The 20,607-nt window shown below is 35.9% G+C and overlaps 1 protein-coding gene across 2 annotated transcripts; it reads left to right on the forward strand.

The window, feature by feature from the left end:
- The first annotated feature begins 1,803 nt into the window (after positions 1–1,803).
- Positions 1,804–18,398, forward strand: GABRA6 (gamma-aminobutyric acid type A receptor subunit alpha6). 2 transcript variants are annotated; one of them, XR_002080099.2, is made up of 11 exons: positions 1,804–2,268; positions 2,463–2,581; positions 3,175–3,242; positions 5,193–5,413; positions 5,498–5,580; positions 5,882–6,025; positions 6,436–6,588; positions 8,330–8,589; positions 14,997–15,058; positions 17,024–17,059; positions 17,640–17,752. XR_002080099.2 is itself a non-coding variant. In XM_019450226.2 (9 exons), exons 1-9 carry the CDS (start codon positions 2,231–2,233, stop codon positions 17,913–17,915), a joined length of 1,362 nt encoding a protein of 453 aa, XP_019305771.1. In that variant the 5' UTR covers positions 1,820–2,230; the 3' UTR covers positions 17,916–18,398. The 2 variants fall into 2 exon arrangements, 1 of the variants encoding a protein (XP_019305771.1); XM_019450226.2 differs by lacking the exons at positions 14,997–15,058; positions 17,024–17,059 and having other exon boundaries at positions 1,820–2,268; positions 17,640–18,398.
- The last annotated feature ends 2,209 nt before the right edge of the window (positions 18,399–20,607 follow it).

Consider the following 20,607-nt stretch of genomic DNA (forward strand, 5'->3'; position numbering starts at 1 on the left):
CTGTGCAATAATTTTCTTTAATCATCCCTGAGTCTTTATAGTGAAATTAAATGAAATCATTCCATTTACAGCAATGTGGGTGGAACTGGAGGGTATTATGCTAAATGAAATAAGTCAGAGAAAGACAGATATCATATGTTTTCACTCATATCTTGAGAAAACTTATCTTGAGAAACTTAACAGAAGACCATGGTGGAAGGGAAGGGGGAAAAATAGTTACAAACAGAGAGGGAGGGAGGCAAAGCATAAGAGACTCTTAAATACAGAGGACAGACTGAGGGTTGATGGGGGTGGGGGAGAGGGGAAAATGGGTGATGGACATTGAGGAGGGCACTTGTTGGGATGAGCACTGGGGATTGTATGTAAGCCAACTGACAATAAATTATATTTAAAAAAAAAAAAAGAAAATGTGTTGTAGTCATCATCTGGAGAAGTTTAGAGTGAAAAGAAGAAGAGGTATGGAAACCAGGTCCTGTAATGAAAAAGAGAAGATTTTAGGGGTGTTTAGGAGCTTAAATTTGAGAGGACATGATACATAGCTTTGTTTAAATGGCTGCCATGTGGTCTTTCCCTAGCAAATCATTGTGTATGGTTTCAAATGTGAGAGCTAGGACTAGGGGCAGGTTTCAGCTCAGCACAAGTAAGACAATGTGAGAAAACAGATGCTGGATACCACTTGCCAGGAATACTGGAGGGTGTCGGGGGGGGGGGGGCATTGATGAATAACCAGAAAATTCCACACAACTGTGAGATTCAGTAATCTTAAAAAAACTACTTCACAGAAATCTTGCAGTCTTTCCTTTTTTCTATTGTTTCTTCTTAGTCACAGCTAATTTATTGAAATGTTCCACAAATAATTTATGTCATGTCTTTAGAAATGACTCTTAAGACTGTGCTATGTGTCTGCAATAGGAACGGTCACCTTTGTAGAATTTAGATTCTGAAGCTACAGACTGCGAAGTGGGTGAATGCCGTGTAGATCTGGCAGGAAGATGGTGATGTGAGACACTTGTTTCTATTTCTTGTGTTCCTGAATTACTATTTAAAAATATATATATATATACGTATGTATATATATACACAGTATATATATATACACATATATGATAGGGGGGATTCACAATGCTTAAAATTTTAACGTTTAAAGCGACTTCCTTTCCTCCAACTTCCATCTACCAGACTAGGTAAAGAATGCTATTTTTTCAGTTCAAACATTTCTCTGTTCACCTGTGGCGAGCCTATTAAAATAGTGCCCACAACATCAGCATTAACCATGTCCATGGATGCTTTATTCTTACAGTATTTGTACATGGGGAACCTTAGTCAGCTATTTCCAGACATTGTCTCTTATAGGCAGCATCCATGAAATTGGCCGGGTTTTTAAAGATAGTGGTAGGACCTATTTATATCTTAGCTTGAGATGACATATCTTTGACAGGAAGGATAAGCAAAATACATAAACACAAACAAACCAAACCAAACCAACCAACCAACCAACCAAACAAACAAAAACAAAAACAAAAAAAAAAAACAGAAAAAAAAATTAAACCAACAGCCAGACGACCAGGAGTTGTTCTAGTGTATTGTAGTGCTTTTCAATGAATAATGACGAGTAATTTTAAATGTGGAGAAAAGGTGCATCTGATGCCATAAATCTGATGAAATCAGAAAGATAACCCAAAAGGATCTCAATATTGTTAGATTTTATAAGCAGTAAGAGCTGTGTAGGAATCCTTCTGTGAACCACAGAAATAATAAATGCTGAGCCATTGGAACATAATCTCAATCAGCAAGATGCCACAGCTTTCCAGATTTTCTCACAGGGACCTGCTAATTCCATGCCAAAACTAGCAGTGGATTTATTCCTTCTAATCTCCCCTAATGCCTTATTCAATTATTGTCACTGCTCTCCGACCATACAGTGTCCTTTCAGACTCTTGTTTCCTAACTGAGTCCACCAGAAGAGGCTGAATGTCCATCAGGATGTAGTCTAAGACCATAAGCCACCTTGTTCCACATGAAAAGGCAAAAACGAGAACAAGAGAGCAAGGGAGACCTTCAAGGTTTTTCTGGTAACCTCTTCATCTACGGATTACTGGCTGGACGCAAACAGGGAAAAGAGATATGAGGGGTCTGGAATATTACTCTAGTTGATTGGCAAAGGGGTGCTTGTTAGGAGGGAGGAGAAGCCAGCAGGAGGGTGAACAGGGGCATTGCAGTGCTCTGCAGGATGGCGTCGCCTCTGCCCTGGCTGTACATTATTCTATGGTGAGTAAGATTTTGTTTTTTCCCTTCAGCGCTAAGGAAAGTGAAAGCGCACACCCACTGGGTGACTTCTGTACCAAATCATGGAAGAAGCCTGGGTGGTATGGCATGTATTTGTGGTGGAGTATATGAGGGTGGATTGGACAGCCTATTTTCTCTGAGGCTGGGAGTGAGGATCATTGACTGTCTACTCACAGGGTAGAAAATACCCTAGGGAAACTTGAAGATGAAGGCAACTTCTACTCAGAAAACATCAGTCGGATCCTAGACAACTTGCTTGAAGGCTATGACAATCGTCTGAGGCCGGGATTTGGAGGTGAGAGACAGTATCCCTACTAGACCAAACATGTGTTCTCTCCTTCTCCCTTCCTGCTGTTCTAAGACCCAGAGGCTTCAGAAGGATAGCAGAGTGGTAAGGTGCAGGGGTACTGGGAAAGGCCATGTGTTCCCATCAGGTCTCTGCCCCTTCCTATGTTCGTGAACTTTTATGAACATTATTTGAACCCTCTAAGCCTCAGCTTCCTCAGCTGTAGTGTGGGTGTATGAACAGTGCTTGCTTCATAGAGTTACGTGAGTATAGAGTGAGATTCTCCATGTAAAGCACTTTTCTTAACATTTGTCCCATTAAAGCTATCAAGATGTGTTATTGTTATAGTTTTTATTATTAGAGTATTAACTTAGTTCTCTTGCATTCCTTAAATTCCCCCAAATTGACCAGAAAAAATTCAAAATAACACAACTGGTATGAGTTTTCAGAGTTGAAAAACCCAAGGGTTCCTGCTACTGAGATTGCTTTAGGATATGTTGCAGATTCTGACCATGAGAAGGGACTTTGTGATAAGGTCATTAATTTCAGTCTCCTTAACATCACTGGTGGTAATTGCCCCCATTCTTCTGGTCTAATTTCAGGTGCTGTCACTGAAGTCAAAACAGACATTTATGTGACCAGTTTTGGGCCTGTGTCAGATGTGGAGATGGTGAGTGACTTCTGAGTAAGGAGGGTAGTTTTATTTGGTGAAGGGAGGGCAGAGTCCCAGAACTAACAGTATTGGGCATTGTTACCAAGCTTGGTTCCAGAGTCCTAATACAATATGTGTGCTCATGCTTGGAGGCCATGGCCATTAGAGCAGATTCCTGGCTTAATCTCCCTCACATTTCACTACTTTGCTTGAATGCTTTAACCTAAGGGACTTTTTAAAGTCCTCTCTTCTGGCCACATATCATGCACTGATTTTTTTCTACAAAGATAAGATTTTCCCCATCTTTATGAAGTCCTGGTAAATTTTTAGAGTAGCAAAAAGAAAAACCAACAAAGATGATACGCCATATAAGAGTATATTGAGAATATCTATGAAACTTAAAATATAGATATTTTCTGTGGCACATCCTTCTCAGTATATTTTACTAAACAGTAGAGAGCATCATTTGGAAAGGCTAGTATGTTGTACCTTTTGTGTTACGAATGGACCAGTAGGTGTTCTGGGAACTCTGTTCCAGGTACAGATGGCTGTAGGATTCGTAAGAGAGTATTTATAGTAAGTGGCAATGAAAATCTGAACTAGTCTTCTAGAACAAAGTGTATCATGGTATTTTTTCATAGTTCTCAGGTACTATCTCCCCTTGAAAGTAAAATATAAATACTAAAATTGAAGTAAAAATAAATCTTTATATAGTTGCCTCATTTAATTAGGAAAATGTAACTGTGCATAAGTAGTTACTGGAGACTTTTTATCTTCTGCTTTTTTGAGTTGTCAAGAAAATAAAAAAGCAAGAAGGGAAGAAAAGAAGAAGGAAGCAGTACAAGAGGAAGGGAAAGGGAGAGGGAGGGACAAAAGTAAGAAAGAAAACAGGGAAGTGAAGGAGAAGGAGGAGGACTTTATTTAAGAGATAAATGTATTAGGTCTTGAAAGAAGGGGGAGTCAGAATTATCCTGAATCCTCAATTATTTTACTCTCATATTTTTCATTGACTACTGACTCACCTCCAGAATAAATAATCACAACCATATTATATTATATTATTGAAGTCTGGGGAACACTTGGAACTTCATTTTATGTATGTGTCTCATTTTTAAAGTATATTTATACAGTGGAGATTGGTTATACCCTAGACCATTATTATATGGATATATTATGTGTCAAATTATACTTTGAAAATCTAATCACCACTTTTAATAATAGGTCTCATAAAGGAACTTATAAAGTAGTCAAAGCAATTATTGGCAATATTTTGATATACTTATAAGTTGTTATTTATTATTGACTTTTGCAACGCCCTCACCATAATTCTTAAGATTTCTAATGTTATTTCATAAAAGCTACAAATTAAAACTCAAAGTTCTAATTATGCATACTTAAATGATCCTCTGAGTAATTGTGGTAACATTTGCTTTTATGTTCTCTGAGAACAATATAAAATAATTATGATGTGCAGCCAGAGTACACTTATCAAGCAAAGTTTGTCTGTCCTTGGAAGTTGATTTCATGGTACCAGGGTTCTTGGAGACACCTTTGAAGGTGAACAAGACATTGAGGGGAATGGTTAGACTAACTAATGGTGGGATGGCCAACACAAAACCTAGACTGTAAATCTTTTCATATTTTTTTTCTAAGCTAATGAAGGCAAAATTGATAGGCCAACAGAAGGAGAGGTGGATGACTAATAGAAAGGAGGAAGAATGTGGAAGAGGGTAAAGGTGAAGGAGGGAGGTTTGCACGACACAATACTATCTTTTATAATAATGTTGCAAACTTTGCGTTTGAGAAAAATAATAATTTACTGAAATCATAGTTTTTCTGATAGGCTATTGTCATAAAAAAGTTGTTTTATTTCTTAAATTTTAGAATTGGGTATATAAGCTAGTGAATCAACTATTCTTAATAAACTATCTCCCCAGTTTGCATGAATATCTTATTTTTTTTTCTTAGGAATATACAATGGACGTTTTCTTCCGCCAGACTTGGACTGATGAGAGGTTGAAGTTTGGGGGGCCAACTGAGATTTTGAGTTTGAATAACTTAATGGTCAGTAAAATCTGGACACCTGACACTTTTTTCAGGAATGGCAAAAAATCAATTGCTCACAATATGACAACCCCTAATAAACTCTTCAGAATAATGCAGAATGGAACTATTTTATACACTATGAGGTGAGGTTTTCCCAATTCAGTTTCCTCTACCCAAATGATTTGTCCATCATACTAACTCGGAACCATTTATTTCAATGTCCCTAGGCTTACCATCAATGCTGACTGTCCTATGAGGCTGGTTAACTTTCCTATGGATGGGCATGCTTGTCCACTCAAGTTTGGGAGTTGTAAGTTACAAAAGACTTCTGAAAGCCAAATAATGCATTCAAAATATACAGTTATTTGATTATAGTCAGAGACTGGGAAGCAAAAGAGAAATATTACTATGATACTCTCAATGAGATTCCAGGAATATACTCACTTAATCATGTCTGTCAATCTTATAAATAGAGGTTTTAGTCACACAGAGTAAAGAATACCATTAAAGAAAATTTATGTTTGTATTTTCCTTTTTATATGGACAAGATTTGCTTTAAAAAGGAAAAACACAACTAGTCATATTCACTGCTGTTTGTTTAAAAAATTCAGATGCTTACCCCAAAAGTGAAATCATATATACATGGAAAAAAGGACCACTTTACTCAGTCGAAGTCCCAGAAGAATCTTCAAGCCTCCTCCAGTATGATCTGATTGGACAAACAGTATCTAGTGAGACAATTAAATCTAACACAGGTAAGAATTAGACCAACTCATGAATGCAACCCAGCAAGGTGACCCTAATGCACATTTTCAAAGTATATATTTCTTTCTTCTCTGCATTAGCCATCCTCAGCTACGCTTGCTGTTTTGAAGTGATGAGTAGGTTTCTTTAAAATTGATTTTGCAACCATGTGCGTATAAGGACTTGTGTAACCTTGGGATGAGTAGTTTTCTATGTATATGACACAAAGAACACCACCGAAAACAGTGAGCTGATGTATCTATCATTCACTGATTAAGTATCTTTGACATACATTGAAATATGCCTTTGCTTGTTTTCTTCCAGCCCATGTTAATTTAAAGATCTGCAAGATTTATTTCCAGCTGCATTCTTTTTGCATACTGTCAAGAGCAATAATTCTGATATATGTGTCTTCCAACAGGTGAATACGTAATAATGACAGTTTATTTCCACTTGCAAAGGAAGATGGGCTACTTCATGATACAGATATACACTCCTTGCATTATGACAGTAATTCTTTCTCAAGTGTCTTTCTGGATTAATAAGGAGTCTGTCCCAGCCAGAACTGTCTTTGGTATGCTTCATTCTCTGGCTATACTTCACCCATCCTCCAGCAATTATTGCTTGTGTATTTTAGGGGAATATTCACACTAGTGCACTTTTTCAATCCACAAAGGAAATAGACTCCTATCTTATTCAGGCATATGTATTACATAAAATGACCCTTATATTATCCTAAGCTGTGTGGTGAATCTACAAAAAATTTGTCTTAGCAAGAATTCTGGCTGGATTCCTGTGACTTTCATGTGCCCTATTAAGGAGGCTTTTTTGTTTAGTTTTAGTTTTTTTGTTTTTTTTTTCTTTTTTAAAATCTCAGGATGCTTGGGTGGCTCAGTCAATTAAGCACCCAACTCTTGATTTGGAATCAGGTCACGATCTCCTGGTTCATGAGTTCGAGCCCTGCGTGGGGCTCAGTGCTGACAGCTGACCCTCTCTCCCCTCCTCCCCTGTGCTCTCTCACCCTCTTGCTCTAAAAAATAAATAAATGAGCATTAAAAAAATAAAATAAAATCTTAATTTGCTATTTCATAACTAAGGAAAAGCAGGAAAGTAACAACTGACATGTAAACCCATGAAAACAAAGGCTAAGATATTGAAACCTGATATATAAATTATATCTATATATAAATTAAATCTTGCTTTTATTAGATTGAACTGTAAAACGTTGCCATTTTTCAAGATCTGAAAATAGTTAAATATAACCAATTTCCCATGGTTCAACATAAATAATGAGCTCCATTTATGATATATAGAATCACTATTAGTTTTGATGGAACAAAATGTAATAAGAGAAAGAGCTGTAACCGAAAATATCATCAATAATAACAAAATCCAATTTTTTCTGAGTTTTCATGATTATAATTTAGAAGTTCATAGGTAAGACCTGAGTTGAACTGAAATCTCAGATGAATTTTGACTTTTTAATTTAGTACATTTTAAAATAGACCTCCTTCTGCAAATTATAAAAGAATATCTATACAATGATGTTGACCATCTTGAAATTACATAAATTCCCCAAGTATAATACAAGACATGAAACTGTTGACAACTCAGTGATGAAATTATTTTCTCATGAGTAAATATTTTATCTTAAAATCAAGCTAGAAATTTTAAAAAATGAGGGACTTAATTTATGTTTACTATTCATACCAGATAGATTTCTTAAATATGATAATAGATATCATCATCTATTCAGATAGACCAGGAGTTCAAGGTTTTTAGTACTTACATGGTAATTACTTGCTGTGAGTTTTCTTAAGAAGTAAACAACTAGAATTATTTGCGAGTTAAGCTTTACAATAGTTAAACTAAATCAAATTAAAAAATATTTTTTGATCAACTCCAGTGTACATGCCACTGCACTGAGTACTGAAGGATACAAAAATTTTAATACCTATGACAGTAATTGTCAACAATTAAAAAACAAAAATAACATGGGCGCCTGGGTGGCTCAGTCAGTTAAGCGTCCGTCTTTGGCTCAGGTCATGATCTCATTGTTTGTGGGTTTGAGCCCCATGTTGGGCTCAGTGCTGACAGCTCAGAGCCTGTAGCCTGGTTCAGATTCTGTGTTTCCTTCTCTCTCTCTCTGCCCCTCCCCTGCCTGTGCTCTCTCTCAAAAATAAATAAACATTAAAAAAAGCAATAATAACAAAAATTACATTTGCAGAACGTTTAATCCACTGACACATTGTCATTTGATGTTATTATCAGATTCTAAATGCTAATACTGCATTTCTCATTCTTTTTCATTTTAGGGATCACCACTGTTTTAACCATGACCACATTAAGCATCAGTGCCCGGCACTCCTTGCCAAAAGTGTCGTATGCAACTGCCATGGACTGGTTCATAGCTGTTTGCTTTGCTTTTGTCTTCTCTGCTCTTATTGAATTTGCGGCTGTCAACTATTTTACCAATCTTCAGACACAGAAGGCCAAAAGGAGGGCACAGATTGCAGCCTCACCCCCAGTGACAATATCAAAAGCGACTGAACCCTTGGAAGCTGAGATTATTTTGGTAATTGTTTACTTTTCTAATGTTACCTACCAGTTAGGAAAAGGCAGCCAAATGGTGATCACAAACAACTTAGTAGTCCAAAAATACTATTAGTTGAGCACAAGTTACATAATTCTGGTTCTAAGGCCAACTTCTTTTCCAACTTCATAGAAGAAAAGAAACCTGAAGCAGCAATCCTTCATTTATCTTTGCTCTAAACTTTTGGCATTCTTCTTTTATCATCCTCACTGGTACTAGCAGATTCCGTGCTCTCAGAGGAGATGAGAAAATTTTTCTCAGCCTTCAGATGTTTCCTTTGAACAGGTTTACTTCTACCAACTAGGGAGAATAAAGTGAAAAAGAAAAAGTTCCTAATGAAGCTTCAGAGTCTGAGGGAAATAAACAGGGACTCCTATAGAATAGACAATTTTTGTTAGAAATTGTCTGTTTGCTGCTTTATTTCAATGAAGGCAAGATGTGAATAATAGGTTCTGTGAATGCTGAGTCATAAGCAAAGTTTTTGATTTACGTGAAAACATTCTCATGTTCATATTTGTATATTAAATGCATATATCCCAACCTGTTCTTATTCAAAGACTTAATAATAAGTGATAAATACCTATAAAATTCAGTTTAGATTTTCTGTTGCTAAGCTCTGGTCCTCAAAGGTTTTTTGAAAAAGAAATAAGTGATAGCATTAATAATTCAAGGGTCATGAATGTGTCCCCAAATTTCAATTTCACATCTAAGTAAATTCTCACAACAGTTCAACTGCACACACTTTTTTTAATGGATTTTAGAACTTATTGACAAATGCAAGTTTTTATGTCAATGCAAATTCCAAATAATAGTTCTTGAAACAAGAAAATTTTGCTCTGTAACATCAAGTACTGCAAACACTTTGAACTAAAAATGTCTTTATAACCAATTCTTGTGAACATTTCCAAATCACAGAACCACATGCAGCCTAGGTAATCCTTGGTTAACTTTAATGATAAAAATTACTATGTGTGTTGTACTTCTCATATACTCAGGCATGTATTTGGGTAAAAAGATGATACTTTCTTATTGAAACATCTGGTTTGATATACTAAGAAACAAGTTTCTTGGTATATTTCTTGGAATCTATTTTCTCCAAGGATAAGATAAAATAAGATATAATTTAAAGATTTTTTTCTTAAATTAGCTCTCATTAAAAAAAAGTTTACCATTCTTTTTACCAGTAATCCAGACTAACTACCTCTGCTTACAAATCAAAAACAGTCTCAGAGGGGGGAAATGTTAGTTACTAGTTGGTAGGAAAACTAGAAATTGATTCCATAAGTCCTGATATCCACCAGAGGCAGAGGCCATCCCCTCCCCAATAATTTCTCAAAGGTTGAAATATAAAGGAATGCATACTGCAATATAAAACATTTTCAGAATGCTAGGCCATTCCCAAAATTCTTCCCATGACCTAATGCTGTTTTCTTTATATAAATGTTTTGAAAGACCACAAAAATATCAATTTTATAGCAAAAAAGATGCTACTCTGAAGACTCAGTCCAAAACACTTGAAAATATTTTTTTTAGAAAATATTTTTGAGAATTATTTTGTTTGTAAAAATAAGTGATTATGTTATAAACTGTCTATATATATATAGACATATAATCAATATATGTCCCAATGGCCATATATTATCTTAACATGTATCTATAGAGAAAGAAGAATTGGTATTTATCAGAATTCAGCTTAACAGTTTTCTTTGAGAAATGCAATTAAAATCAAAAGAGAAATTCATGAAAGACAAGATAAAAAATAACTCAAATTATTTTAAATATGTTCTTTGATCTGATATTGAGATAAAAAGAAAGACCAACTTCCTTATTCAATTCTTTTGGAATATGGATCACTGAGAGGAAAATGACTTCAAATCCTTGGAGAAAGTATAGAGTTAGCATTCCCTATGTCTATTATTTTAAAGGTATAATTTATTAATAAGATGGAACTTAAGATCTCAGGTTTTCATATAAGCTATCTTCTATGATTCTAAAATAGTAACCTATAATGAGCAGGTCCTTTGGGAAGCTAGATAAAAAATGCATTTTAAATCATCTCAAAGTTGACTGCAAGTTGACTTTTTTCTTATGAAAAAATTTATTTCTTAACCTGGTTTCACTTAAAATATTTTAAGGCAATGGAAAGCTGCATTTTGTTTCTAAAAGGCTGGTCAAAGCATAAAAATAAAAATAAAAACCAAAATAAGCAAACCTAACAATGCAAACCTTGTAGGTATCAAAAATAAATATAGATGATTACATAGAACATTTACATTTTATTTATTCATGTCAAACCTTGGGAATTTGCCTTATATAATACAGAGGAACAAACATAAATTACACATTTGCAATTTATACAACACAATGGTATATTATGATGGCCAGGTCATTTTTTCTTTCAAATACCATGACATTTAAAAATGGCTATTCAGTTGTAATCAAAATAACATTACTTGAGTAATTTGAACATTAAAATAGCAAACCAATGTGGTGAGGTTGAAGTAAAATTACGTGCTTAGATATTTCATGTGATTCTAAGTTTATATTTTAATGTCCTCATTGCTTTTCACAAGAAACTAAGAATGAATATGGGAGAAAGTTTATCACTTTGATTTTGACCTTGAAATGTAATATAATAATGGCAAAGAAATTCAGGAGTTTTAAATGTAGTACTCAAACCCAAAGAGACATCTAAAACTAAATCCTCAGCAGTGTTCTGTAGACAAATGATCCTCCTGGTTTTAAGGCATTTGGAAGTAGATACTGGTTTTCTTTCCTTCTTCTTTTCTTTCTTCATTTCTTCTTTCTTTCTTTCTTTCTTTCTTTCTTTCTTTCTTTCTTTCTTTCTTTCTTTCTTTCTTTCTTCTTAGATTTTGAGAAGAAACTGTCCACAGCTTCTTTCTTGCTTATATGGTATCTTCCTTATTATTTTTATCTGGCATGCTCTCTTGGGATTAGAGAGTTATTCTTATCTTCATGTTTCATTAATTATTATGTGTCTAGGGTATATTTATTTTGTGTGTAAGACCAAGTTTGGACCTCAATCAATTTTTGGATTTTTTTCTAGTTTCCTTGTTATTTTAAAGGTCTAAGCCCTCATTCCTATGTTCCTAAGAATGAATTCCCCCACCTATTGACACATCCAATGTGGCTTTTCTTCTTCACAGGAGGTGTGATATTCTTGGTAAATTATCTACAAACAAAATTGCCCAAAATTTCATTAGCCAGGACAATAATTATATTTATACTGATTATGCGGTTTATTCATTTATTTTGTTTCTTTTCATCTGGAACCCATTTATTGAATACCTATGTATTCATTGAACTATTCATACCATAAGTACTTGTTAAATGTTTTTATGTTCCATATCCTTTGTAGAATGCCGGGGATACATTTAGTGATTGACATCAATAGGGCCTCTTCCCTCACAAGCTTCTTGTTCAACAGGAAGAAAGACAAACCAATAAGCCATGACAAAACATTGTGATAAAGGTTGTGGTTAGAGATGTGTAGTGGCTAAGGAAGAGCCATGTGAGAATACCTAACTCGACTGGAGGGGTCATGATTCTGAAAGAAGTGATGCCTAAGCTGAGATAGAAGGATGAACCTTGTCCTGTTCTAGAAACACTAAGTCAATTGCTAGAAACTTGGGCATAGAGAGGAAAATAAGACATATTATGTCCTTTTTATAATCCCTTTCAAGATTGGGATGATCTGCTTAGCCATTATTATGTTTCCCTCCACCTATGTAAAGAGATACAAAGCATATAATGAAAGTTTTGCCTCCTGCATTCCAAATATTGCCAAGATTTCTTTGAATACTATCATTACTCTGTAGAACTAAGGGTTAAAGTAAGTTAATGAGAGACTCTGAGTCCCTTCACCATGGTTGTGCTATTGCATAAGTTATAGAGAGGGTAGTGTGGATTAGATGAGGGATGTAGGTGGTTAGTTCTTTCCCCATACCCTCTATCAAATCCCCATCCAATATTTCCTTCTCTACCCTCTAAGCATTCCAATATGGTTTGTAGACATGTGCCCCACACCACTAACCCACCAGATTGCTGCCAATAAGCTGCTTCTTTATAGAAATTCTGGAATCGTCTCTGTCCCAATTCTACCAGCTATTACGTAGATGCAAGAAAATTTGATGGAATTTTTATTTCTTTCATAATAATTAATATAATAGTGGGGTTTTTTGAAATATCAAGTACTAAATGTTTTCAAAAATGTTTTCTCTTGGAGTGCCCGGGTAGCTCAGTCAGTTAAGCATCTGACTCTTGATTTCGGAGCAGGTCATGATCTCACAGTTCTTGGGATTGATCCCCGCATCAGGTTCTGTGCTGAGTGTGGAGCCTGCTTAAGATTCTTTCCCTCCATCTCCCTCTGCTCCTCTGGCACGTGTCATCTCTCTCTCTCTCTCTCTCTCTCTCTCTCTCTCTCTCTCACCCTCAAAAGTATTCTCTCTTATATTTGTTGCCCTGTTTGCTGGTTCTAAAAACAGATGCTTTGTTTGTTCCTTGAGTAATGCAGCCCTGGTTAGAATCTCTCTCTTGTGAGGTAACCCATTGCCCCCTCCTCTATAACATATTAGATTCACTGAACGTCATATTAAAATTGCCTTAACCACTTTCAAATGTCTTATCCTTACATCAAATAACTGATTGTCATAAAGTCCACTTTGACTCAAAGTACCTTTGCAATGTGGCATTACTTAAAACAAAGCAGTACTCTATAAATACCCAGAGCAGGATGGCATTCAGCAGCAGGGGAGCGCTGGAAAAATTCAAAACCACAGGTGTTCCACTCAAAACAGTGACAGCCCCAAGCTGAGCCCTCATCTGGACTCTGACAAAAACCTATTTTACCATCAGCTGAAGCTGCTGGGCTTACAATAGAGCAGGCGGGGCCTGATGCAAACCTGTATCTTGAATGGCTTGCAAAATTGGCTTTCTTTTCATTTCAGAAATTCAATGTGATCTTCTAAATCGTAGTCCAGTTTTCTGTATTGCCAATTCCCAATTATGCAGGAACTGATTGTCCAGCATGTGGGTTAGCCAGGCCTCTTGCATTTCCTTGAGCATATCGTATTTACTTCCTGCTAGAAATACCCCCCAATCACTGCTGGGCAGTGAGATAGCTGTGACTCTAAATCAGTGATACTCAGCGGTAAGACTTTTCTCCCCAGAGAATATTTGGCAATGTCTGGAGATATTTTTGGTTGTCACAACATTGGGGAGTGGGTTGCTGCAGGTATCTTGTGAGTAGAGTGCAAGGATGCTGCTCAACGTCTCATGATGTACAGGACACAACAAAGAAGTATGCGACACAAAAGGTCAATAATTCAGTGGTTGGGAAACCATGCCCTGAACCTTAAAGCTGATGGGAAGAAACCACAAAAATGATTAAGAGTGTGATTGGTAGCATCACAGGCACTGCCAGTTATTGTGTGAACTTCCTGCTTAAGCCTTCATTTGTTCATCTTTAAAATGAAAATAATACTATTACCTTATAGATTTTTTCTAGGAATAAGCAAAATAATGCATGCAAAATGCTGTGCAGTGCTTGTCACTGGTAAGCATTTAGATATGGTACTTACAGTATAATATGAAACAACATACTAAAATATAATGTAAAACAATCATAAAACTTTTTGTTTTCTCCTCTTTGCCTGACTACTCTAAGAAATTCTGGAAATTTTTAGATTTTCATTCATTTGTTGAATCAGCATTTGCTTATTAAGAATATATTCTGTTCTATGCACTGGCTAGGCACTGTGGGACACTCATACTTAAGAATAATATGCCCTGTGAGGTGCCTGGGTGGTTTGTCAGTTAAGCATCTGACTTAGGCTCAGATCATGATATCGTGGCTCATGAGTTCAAGCCCCGCATGTGCTCTGTGCTGACAGCTCAGAGCCTGGAGCCTGCTTCAGATTCTGTGTCTCCCTCTCTCTCTGCCCCTTTCCTGTTTGCAATCTGTCTCTCTCTCTCTCTCTCTCAAAAATAAATAAACATTAAAACAATTTTTTTTAAATGAAGAATATATGCCCTCTACCAATAAGTGGATTTCACGTCAGGAAAGGAGATAAGGCACAATAGTGTTTAGAAGGAAGAATGTAAGAACATGATAATAACTAAGGCAAAAAGTATTCTCTCTAATATATATATATATATATATATATATATATATATATATATGTAAAATATCTATCCATCTATCTATAAATCTATCAGATAAATATATCTTACATTTTCTTCCTCAAATTCTTAACAAAAAGAAAAAACTTAATTCCTAACTTTAAAGATGGAAACTTCATTTAGTAGGTAAGTAGTATATGTGGAATTGCAATCCAGGGCTCTTTGACTCTCCTGTCTTAACTCTTCAGCAAGCCTCCATAGAGATTGTTTGGAGAACTAGATGAGGAAATGGCAAATCTTTAATTCCAAGGTAATGTCATTAATTTTTTCATGGTGTTTGGTCTTGAGTGATGTTGCTTAACGCTGGACAAAAGTCATTTGGTAATTCTTATTAAGTTATGTGTGACAATGCCAAAAGATTGACAAATACCTTTTTGCCCCACAGCTCTAAAGAGGGGAAGATAACACAATGCTTTATATTTTTATGGCAGATTATGTTTTATAATCACTTTTTTGTCTCAATGAATTTTTTTTATGTCTACCCTGTTTCTCCTTAAAAAAGAAATGAACATAGGCAATGCATGCCATTAAAAATCAAGGTGAGTTTAAAAAGAGAATCTGCTTTAAAGGCTTGCCCTCTTTCTACTCCATCACGATCCTTAGAAATTTTACTAGAGTAAAATTTTTTAGTGTTCCATGGATCTGGGAGGAGGATAACTCTTTTTGGAAAATGCAACAGTAATACATTTTGCTCTTTTATGTGGAGAATATTTCAATAACATACTCAATGGCTGAAAATTCCAATTAGAATCTGAGATACACAATAGAAAGCTCTTGAAAGAAGCTACTGTGTTTATTTCCTAAGACAGGCAGCATACACTGAGACCAAAATACCACTACTCTGGTCCTATCCTCATACTGACTGGTGACCCTGAGCACAGTAGTCCTTATTTGTCACATGTTTTTTAGTAGAAAGTGTCACTTATTTCCTAAGGTCAGCAGACTGAAACCTCTACTATTTTAAATTATCTTCTACTCCCAAGACCTATGATTTATTTAATTCTGTCCAGAATACCTAGCTCAATTCTGCGCCAATACCTAACAAATAAAGATACACACTTTTCCTTGAAATTCACCATGGGCGTGAGAAATAAAACTTGACTATAGAGATTCATTTTTGTTTTTGGTGAAGAGAGAGATTTTCCCACGGTCTCTAAAAGCACACTGGGCTTGAACTGTCAATGATGTCTATTATTATTTAGATACTCAGTAAATTCCATGACAAATCAAACAGCAAAATTCAGGAGAGGAAGATAGAGAGAAGAGGTTCTTGGAATTGTTGTTTCTCACACTCCAAATGTCACCACATCGGCAGGTCACTCTGGTCCTGTGGCTCAACCAGCACAGGGGAGGCAGCTGCCTCATCCTGTTGCCGCGGGGTTGCTGGCTAAAGCCACAGGAGTCTGCCCATGTGAGTAACATACCCTGCCAGGCATCAAAGTGGTGATTTTGCTGCCAGGGAGAAAACAAGGCAGTTTTACAAGAGCAGAGATAATGTACAGCAAGTGTTCGAAGGCAGACCCAGTGACGACAACCTGGCCACAAGGAGAGTGACTATTACAGGATGTAGACAGGAAAAGATACAAATCAAAGGAAGATTCCCTAGTCTCTAACAGTATGAAAAGATGCTAAAGCAAACAGAATTAGAGTCTCTGAACTAGACCCAATACTTCAGAGTAAAGACAAGAAAATGTGGGGATGATGAAACAAGCATTGAAATTGACCAGCATAGTTTATTACTAGTCACCATAGCTGTGCAACTATGGACGAGGCATTTTCACCTCCACCCTCTGGACTTAGACTTCTCACCTAACAATTAATATGCTAAATATCTCTTTCAGGACAAAAAGTAGTTGTCTCATGATTTCAAATGATAAAAAAGAACGTATAACAATTCTGAGGTCAGTCAATGAATCATTTTTTGGTGACTTAGAATGGAGGGAGACCAGTGGAGAAGTTCTGAATGGGAAGCAGAAAGCTCTCAATATAAAACTTCTGGGCTTAAGAGCCAATTGTATTTCAAGGAATGAACAGTCATCCCATGCAATTTAAAGGTATTGATACTTTGCCACTGGCTTTTCACATATACAAGCACCTTAATATTTTTTGTTGTTGTCATCTCAGCTGGTTCAAATTTATGAATGTGTGATGATAAAGATGTAGGCTAGAAGAATGATATCAACTAACTGAACTGCTATATTTTCTTCTTTTTTAATGTTTGTTTATTTTTAAGAGACAAGAGTGCAATCAGGTAAGGGGTAGAGAGAGAGGGAGATACAGAATCCAAAGCAGGCTTAAGACTCTGAGCTGTCAGCACAGAGCCCAATGTGGGGCTCGAACCCACGAGCCATGAGATCATGACCTCAGCCTAAGTTGGATGCTTAACCAAAGGAGCCACCCAGGCACACTGCTATATTTTCTTATATTAAGTAATTGTCCATATATTCCAAAGTGAATTCCCCTCTCGTTGCCCACACTCATTGCCCTATAGGCTTATGCATCACCAGCAACTGCAAGTGGCTAGATAAGCCTTTGTAACACGGTTCATCTCTTCCTAATAGCCTAATGCTCAACACAGTTTCTGGGATGTGGAATATGCTTGGCATCAATTTCTGATGGATTAAATTATAGGATGTTAGATAGAAACAAATCATTTTTTTAAACTTAACACTTTCTTGGAAAAGTAGCACTATCAAGTACTATTAACAATGTGCTAATATTTTATCTTACATAGTAAGTAGTCAATAAATACCTGTCAGTGATGAAAAAGTGAATAACTAAGTAATCTCTAGTCTTTTACCTAGGTTGAATTTTATGTCTTTTCCCTACAGCATCCTGATTCCAAGTATCATCTGAAGAAAAGAATCTCCTCTCTGACCTTGCCAATAGTTCCAGCCCCTGAGGCCAGCAAAGTCCTCACTAGGGCTCCTATCTTACAGTCAACACCTGTCACACCCCCACCACTATCTGCAGCCTTTGGAGGCACCAGTAAAATAGACCAGTATTCTCGGATTCTGTTCCCTGTTGCATTTGCAGGATTTAACCTTGTATACTGGGTAGTTTATCTTTCCAAAGACACAATGGAAATGAGCAGCAGTGTTGAATAGCTTGCAGCCAGGATAACTTCTATTCTATAAGTTCTCATTTTCTAATTTTTAAAAATAGCATTAAGAATTGTATGGATGCTTTTCTGAACATTGAAAACCTGTAACACATAGCTTTGAGTAAGCATATTTGGGCCAAAAAGCAATAATGTTACCCCTCAAAACTGGAAGTTGAATGTTGTTGAAAACTGACTTTTCTATATGTTAGAGGAAGAATTTGTATGAGAATAAGATGCCCTGAAGATGAATTTGCCAATCTTTGTCTTTCAATGTTCAATATTTTAATTGTCACTGTGAAGAGCATTAACCACAAAGATAAAATAAGAAATGCTAATACTTCCAAAGGTTGCCTTAAAATATGTTTATTTTGGCTTAGTTGTCAAAGAGTACACAATATAAATAGTCTAAATATTTATCAATAGGTTAATACCAGCATGTTGAAGGCCTTTGTGCTAGTAAAATGGTTTCCAGTGACATTGTTAAGCCTGTATTGAACTTAGCCATTTGTTTTTAACCTTGCTGTGCTATTTTACCTCAATAAATACATAAAGTATGCATATGTATATCGCTTTAATTAAGCTGCAATACAGTGGTGTTTTATCTCATTAGGAGTTCCTTTAAAAATAATATGCTCATCATAATTCCATGAGATTGTAGAAAAAAATGAGACTATAAGAAAACTTTGTTATATTTTGACTGTGGTTATATCTCATATTTTCTACCTTTTTAAGTATGCCACTAAATAAAACAAAAAAAAAAAAACATGGTTCCCTGGATCTGGTTAATAAAGATAGGGAAAAAGAGCTTTCTCTTAAATATGAAGAAATGAAGTGGTTACCTCTACCCAATGTTAGGGTCCCCAGTGATTCTGACAGGTAGAAGATATGGGACAGGCAGTCTCAGTCATCTCGCTCTAAACAGAGCTAAGTTTGTATTCAAAGAGATGATTTTTCATGTCTTTCCTGCTTCACTCAACATGCTTTCGGTTGTAAGATGAATAAGGTCTGAGCATCCAGTGTATAATATGATAACTAGAGTACAGCACTATATTACATAATTAAAATTTGGTAAGAGAGAACTTGAATGTTCTCGGCAAAAAAAAAAAAAAGGTAAATATGTGAGGTGATAGATACATTAATTGACTAACTCAGTGGGGAGAATCATTTCATAATGTATTTATATATCAAATCATCACATTGTACACTTTAAATACCTTGTGATTTTGTCAATTATACCTCAATAAAGCTGAAAAAAATTAATTGAGACTATTTCTCTTTTTATGCTATCCTACTTCTCCCTGATTCTAAGTCCAGCCATGTTTCTCCCATATTGAATGATACTCTTAGAGAAACAGGAACTAGGAGTAGGAAAAAGCATGTGATGTGGTTTGTCCAAACTGATAAACTCTTCATTAGCTGCTGTTGGGGCTTAAATATCATTGACATCACCCTGAGCTATGAATGCAGAAAAAACATTTTGAGATTACTACTCTTGAGTTAATACAGAAAAATGGGAAAATTCTACAGCCTAACAAATGACAAGTTAATTGAAATAGCTCTCTACTAAGGGGAGGAGACAGAGAACTCCATCCAACATCTCCATTAACTAGCTCCCTGAACAAATCTCTTGGTCTCTGGGAGACTTCCTTCTATTCTCAGCTATAGGATAAGAGGGATGGATCAGATGCCCTTTTGAGGTCCTTCCATTTTGAACAATTTATACTTATGTCATTCCTATTCTTTTCTATGTAAATTAAATTAGTCTAATTATATAGGGCCTGTTTCTGTTTTAGAAAGTACATTAAATGCTAGGCAGAGGTTAATCATCTTATACTCTATGTTACATTTAACCTTCCTCACAAATCAGTAAAATATGTACCACTATGATCTTCCATTTATTTATTTATTTATTTATTTATTTATTTATTTATTTATCTTTGAGAGTGAGAGAGTTGGGGGTGGGGAGCAGAGGGAGAGGTAAAGGAAGAATCTTAAGCAAGCTCCACACCCAGTGCAGAGCCTGATGCAGGGCTCAACCTCACAATCTTGAGATCACAACCTGACTTGAAATCAAGAGTTGGACATTTAACCTAGTGAGCCACCCAAGCACCCAGACTTCCATTTCAAATAAGAAACCAGGTACAGAGAAGATAACTAATTTTCTTCAAAAGCCAGTGGCACTCAGATAGTATAACTGAGAGCCACACCCACATAGTGCGAATCCATAGCTTGTTCACATAGCCATAACCATACATATCCTCATCAAACCCAGTGTAACTCTGTTCTTTAATCCCCTCCAGAATTCTCTCATCTCATCTTTCATTTCCTGTAGTAATTTTCTGGTGTTCTGACATCCTTCCTGCCGCGTCCTCAGCAATCATTCTACATTTCACTGCAAAAGACTTTACTTTCAGTCAACGTTTATGCTTAGAACTGAAACAGATAAGACCAATTAAACTCATTAGATATTAGAGGCAGATTTCACCCCAATAAAATGATCTTAAAAATCCATAAAATTATAAAACTTCTGAATTGCTAAGGATTTTAGAGAATACTATTTCTCAGTGTATGTCATGGAGTGGTGATAGATGTTAAATGAAAATAAAGCAATTTTTCTAATCAAGTAATTTGGGAAGATGTGCTGAATTGGAGTAAAATAAGTTTATTTTCTATTGGACTTCTCAGAGCCTTTATTA

Source organism: Panthera pardus, unplaced genomic scaffold, assembly GCF_024362965.1.
Source record: "Panthera pardus isolate Hobbes unplaced genomic scaffold, ASM2436296v1 HiC_scaffold_2, whole genome shotgun sequence".
NCBI classification, from domain to species: domain Eukaryota; kingdom Metazoa; phylum Chordata; class Mammalia; order Carnivora; family Felidae; genus Panthera; species Panthera pardus.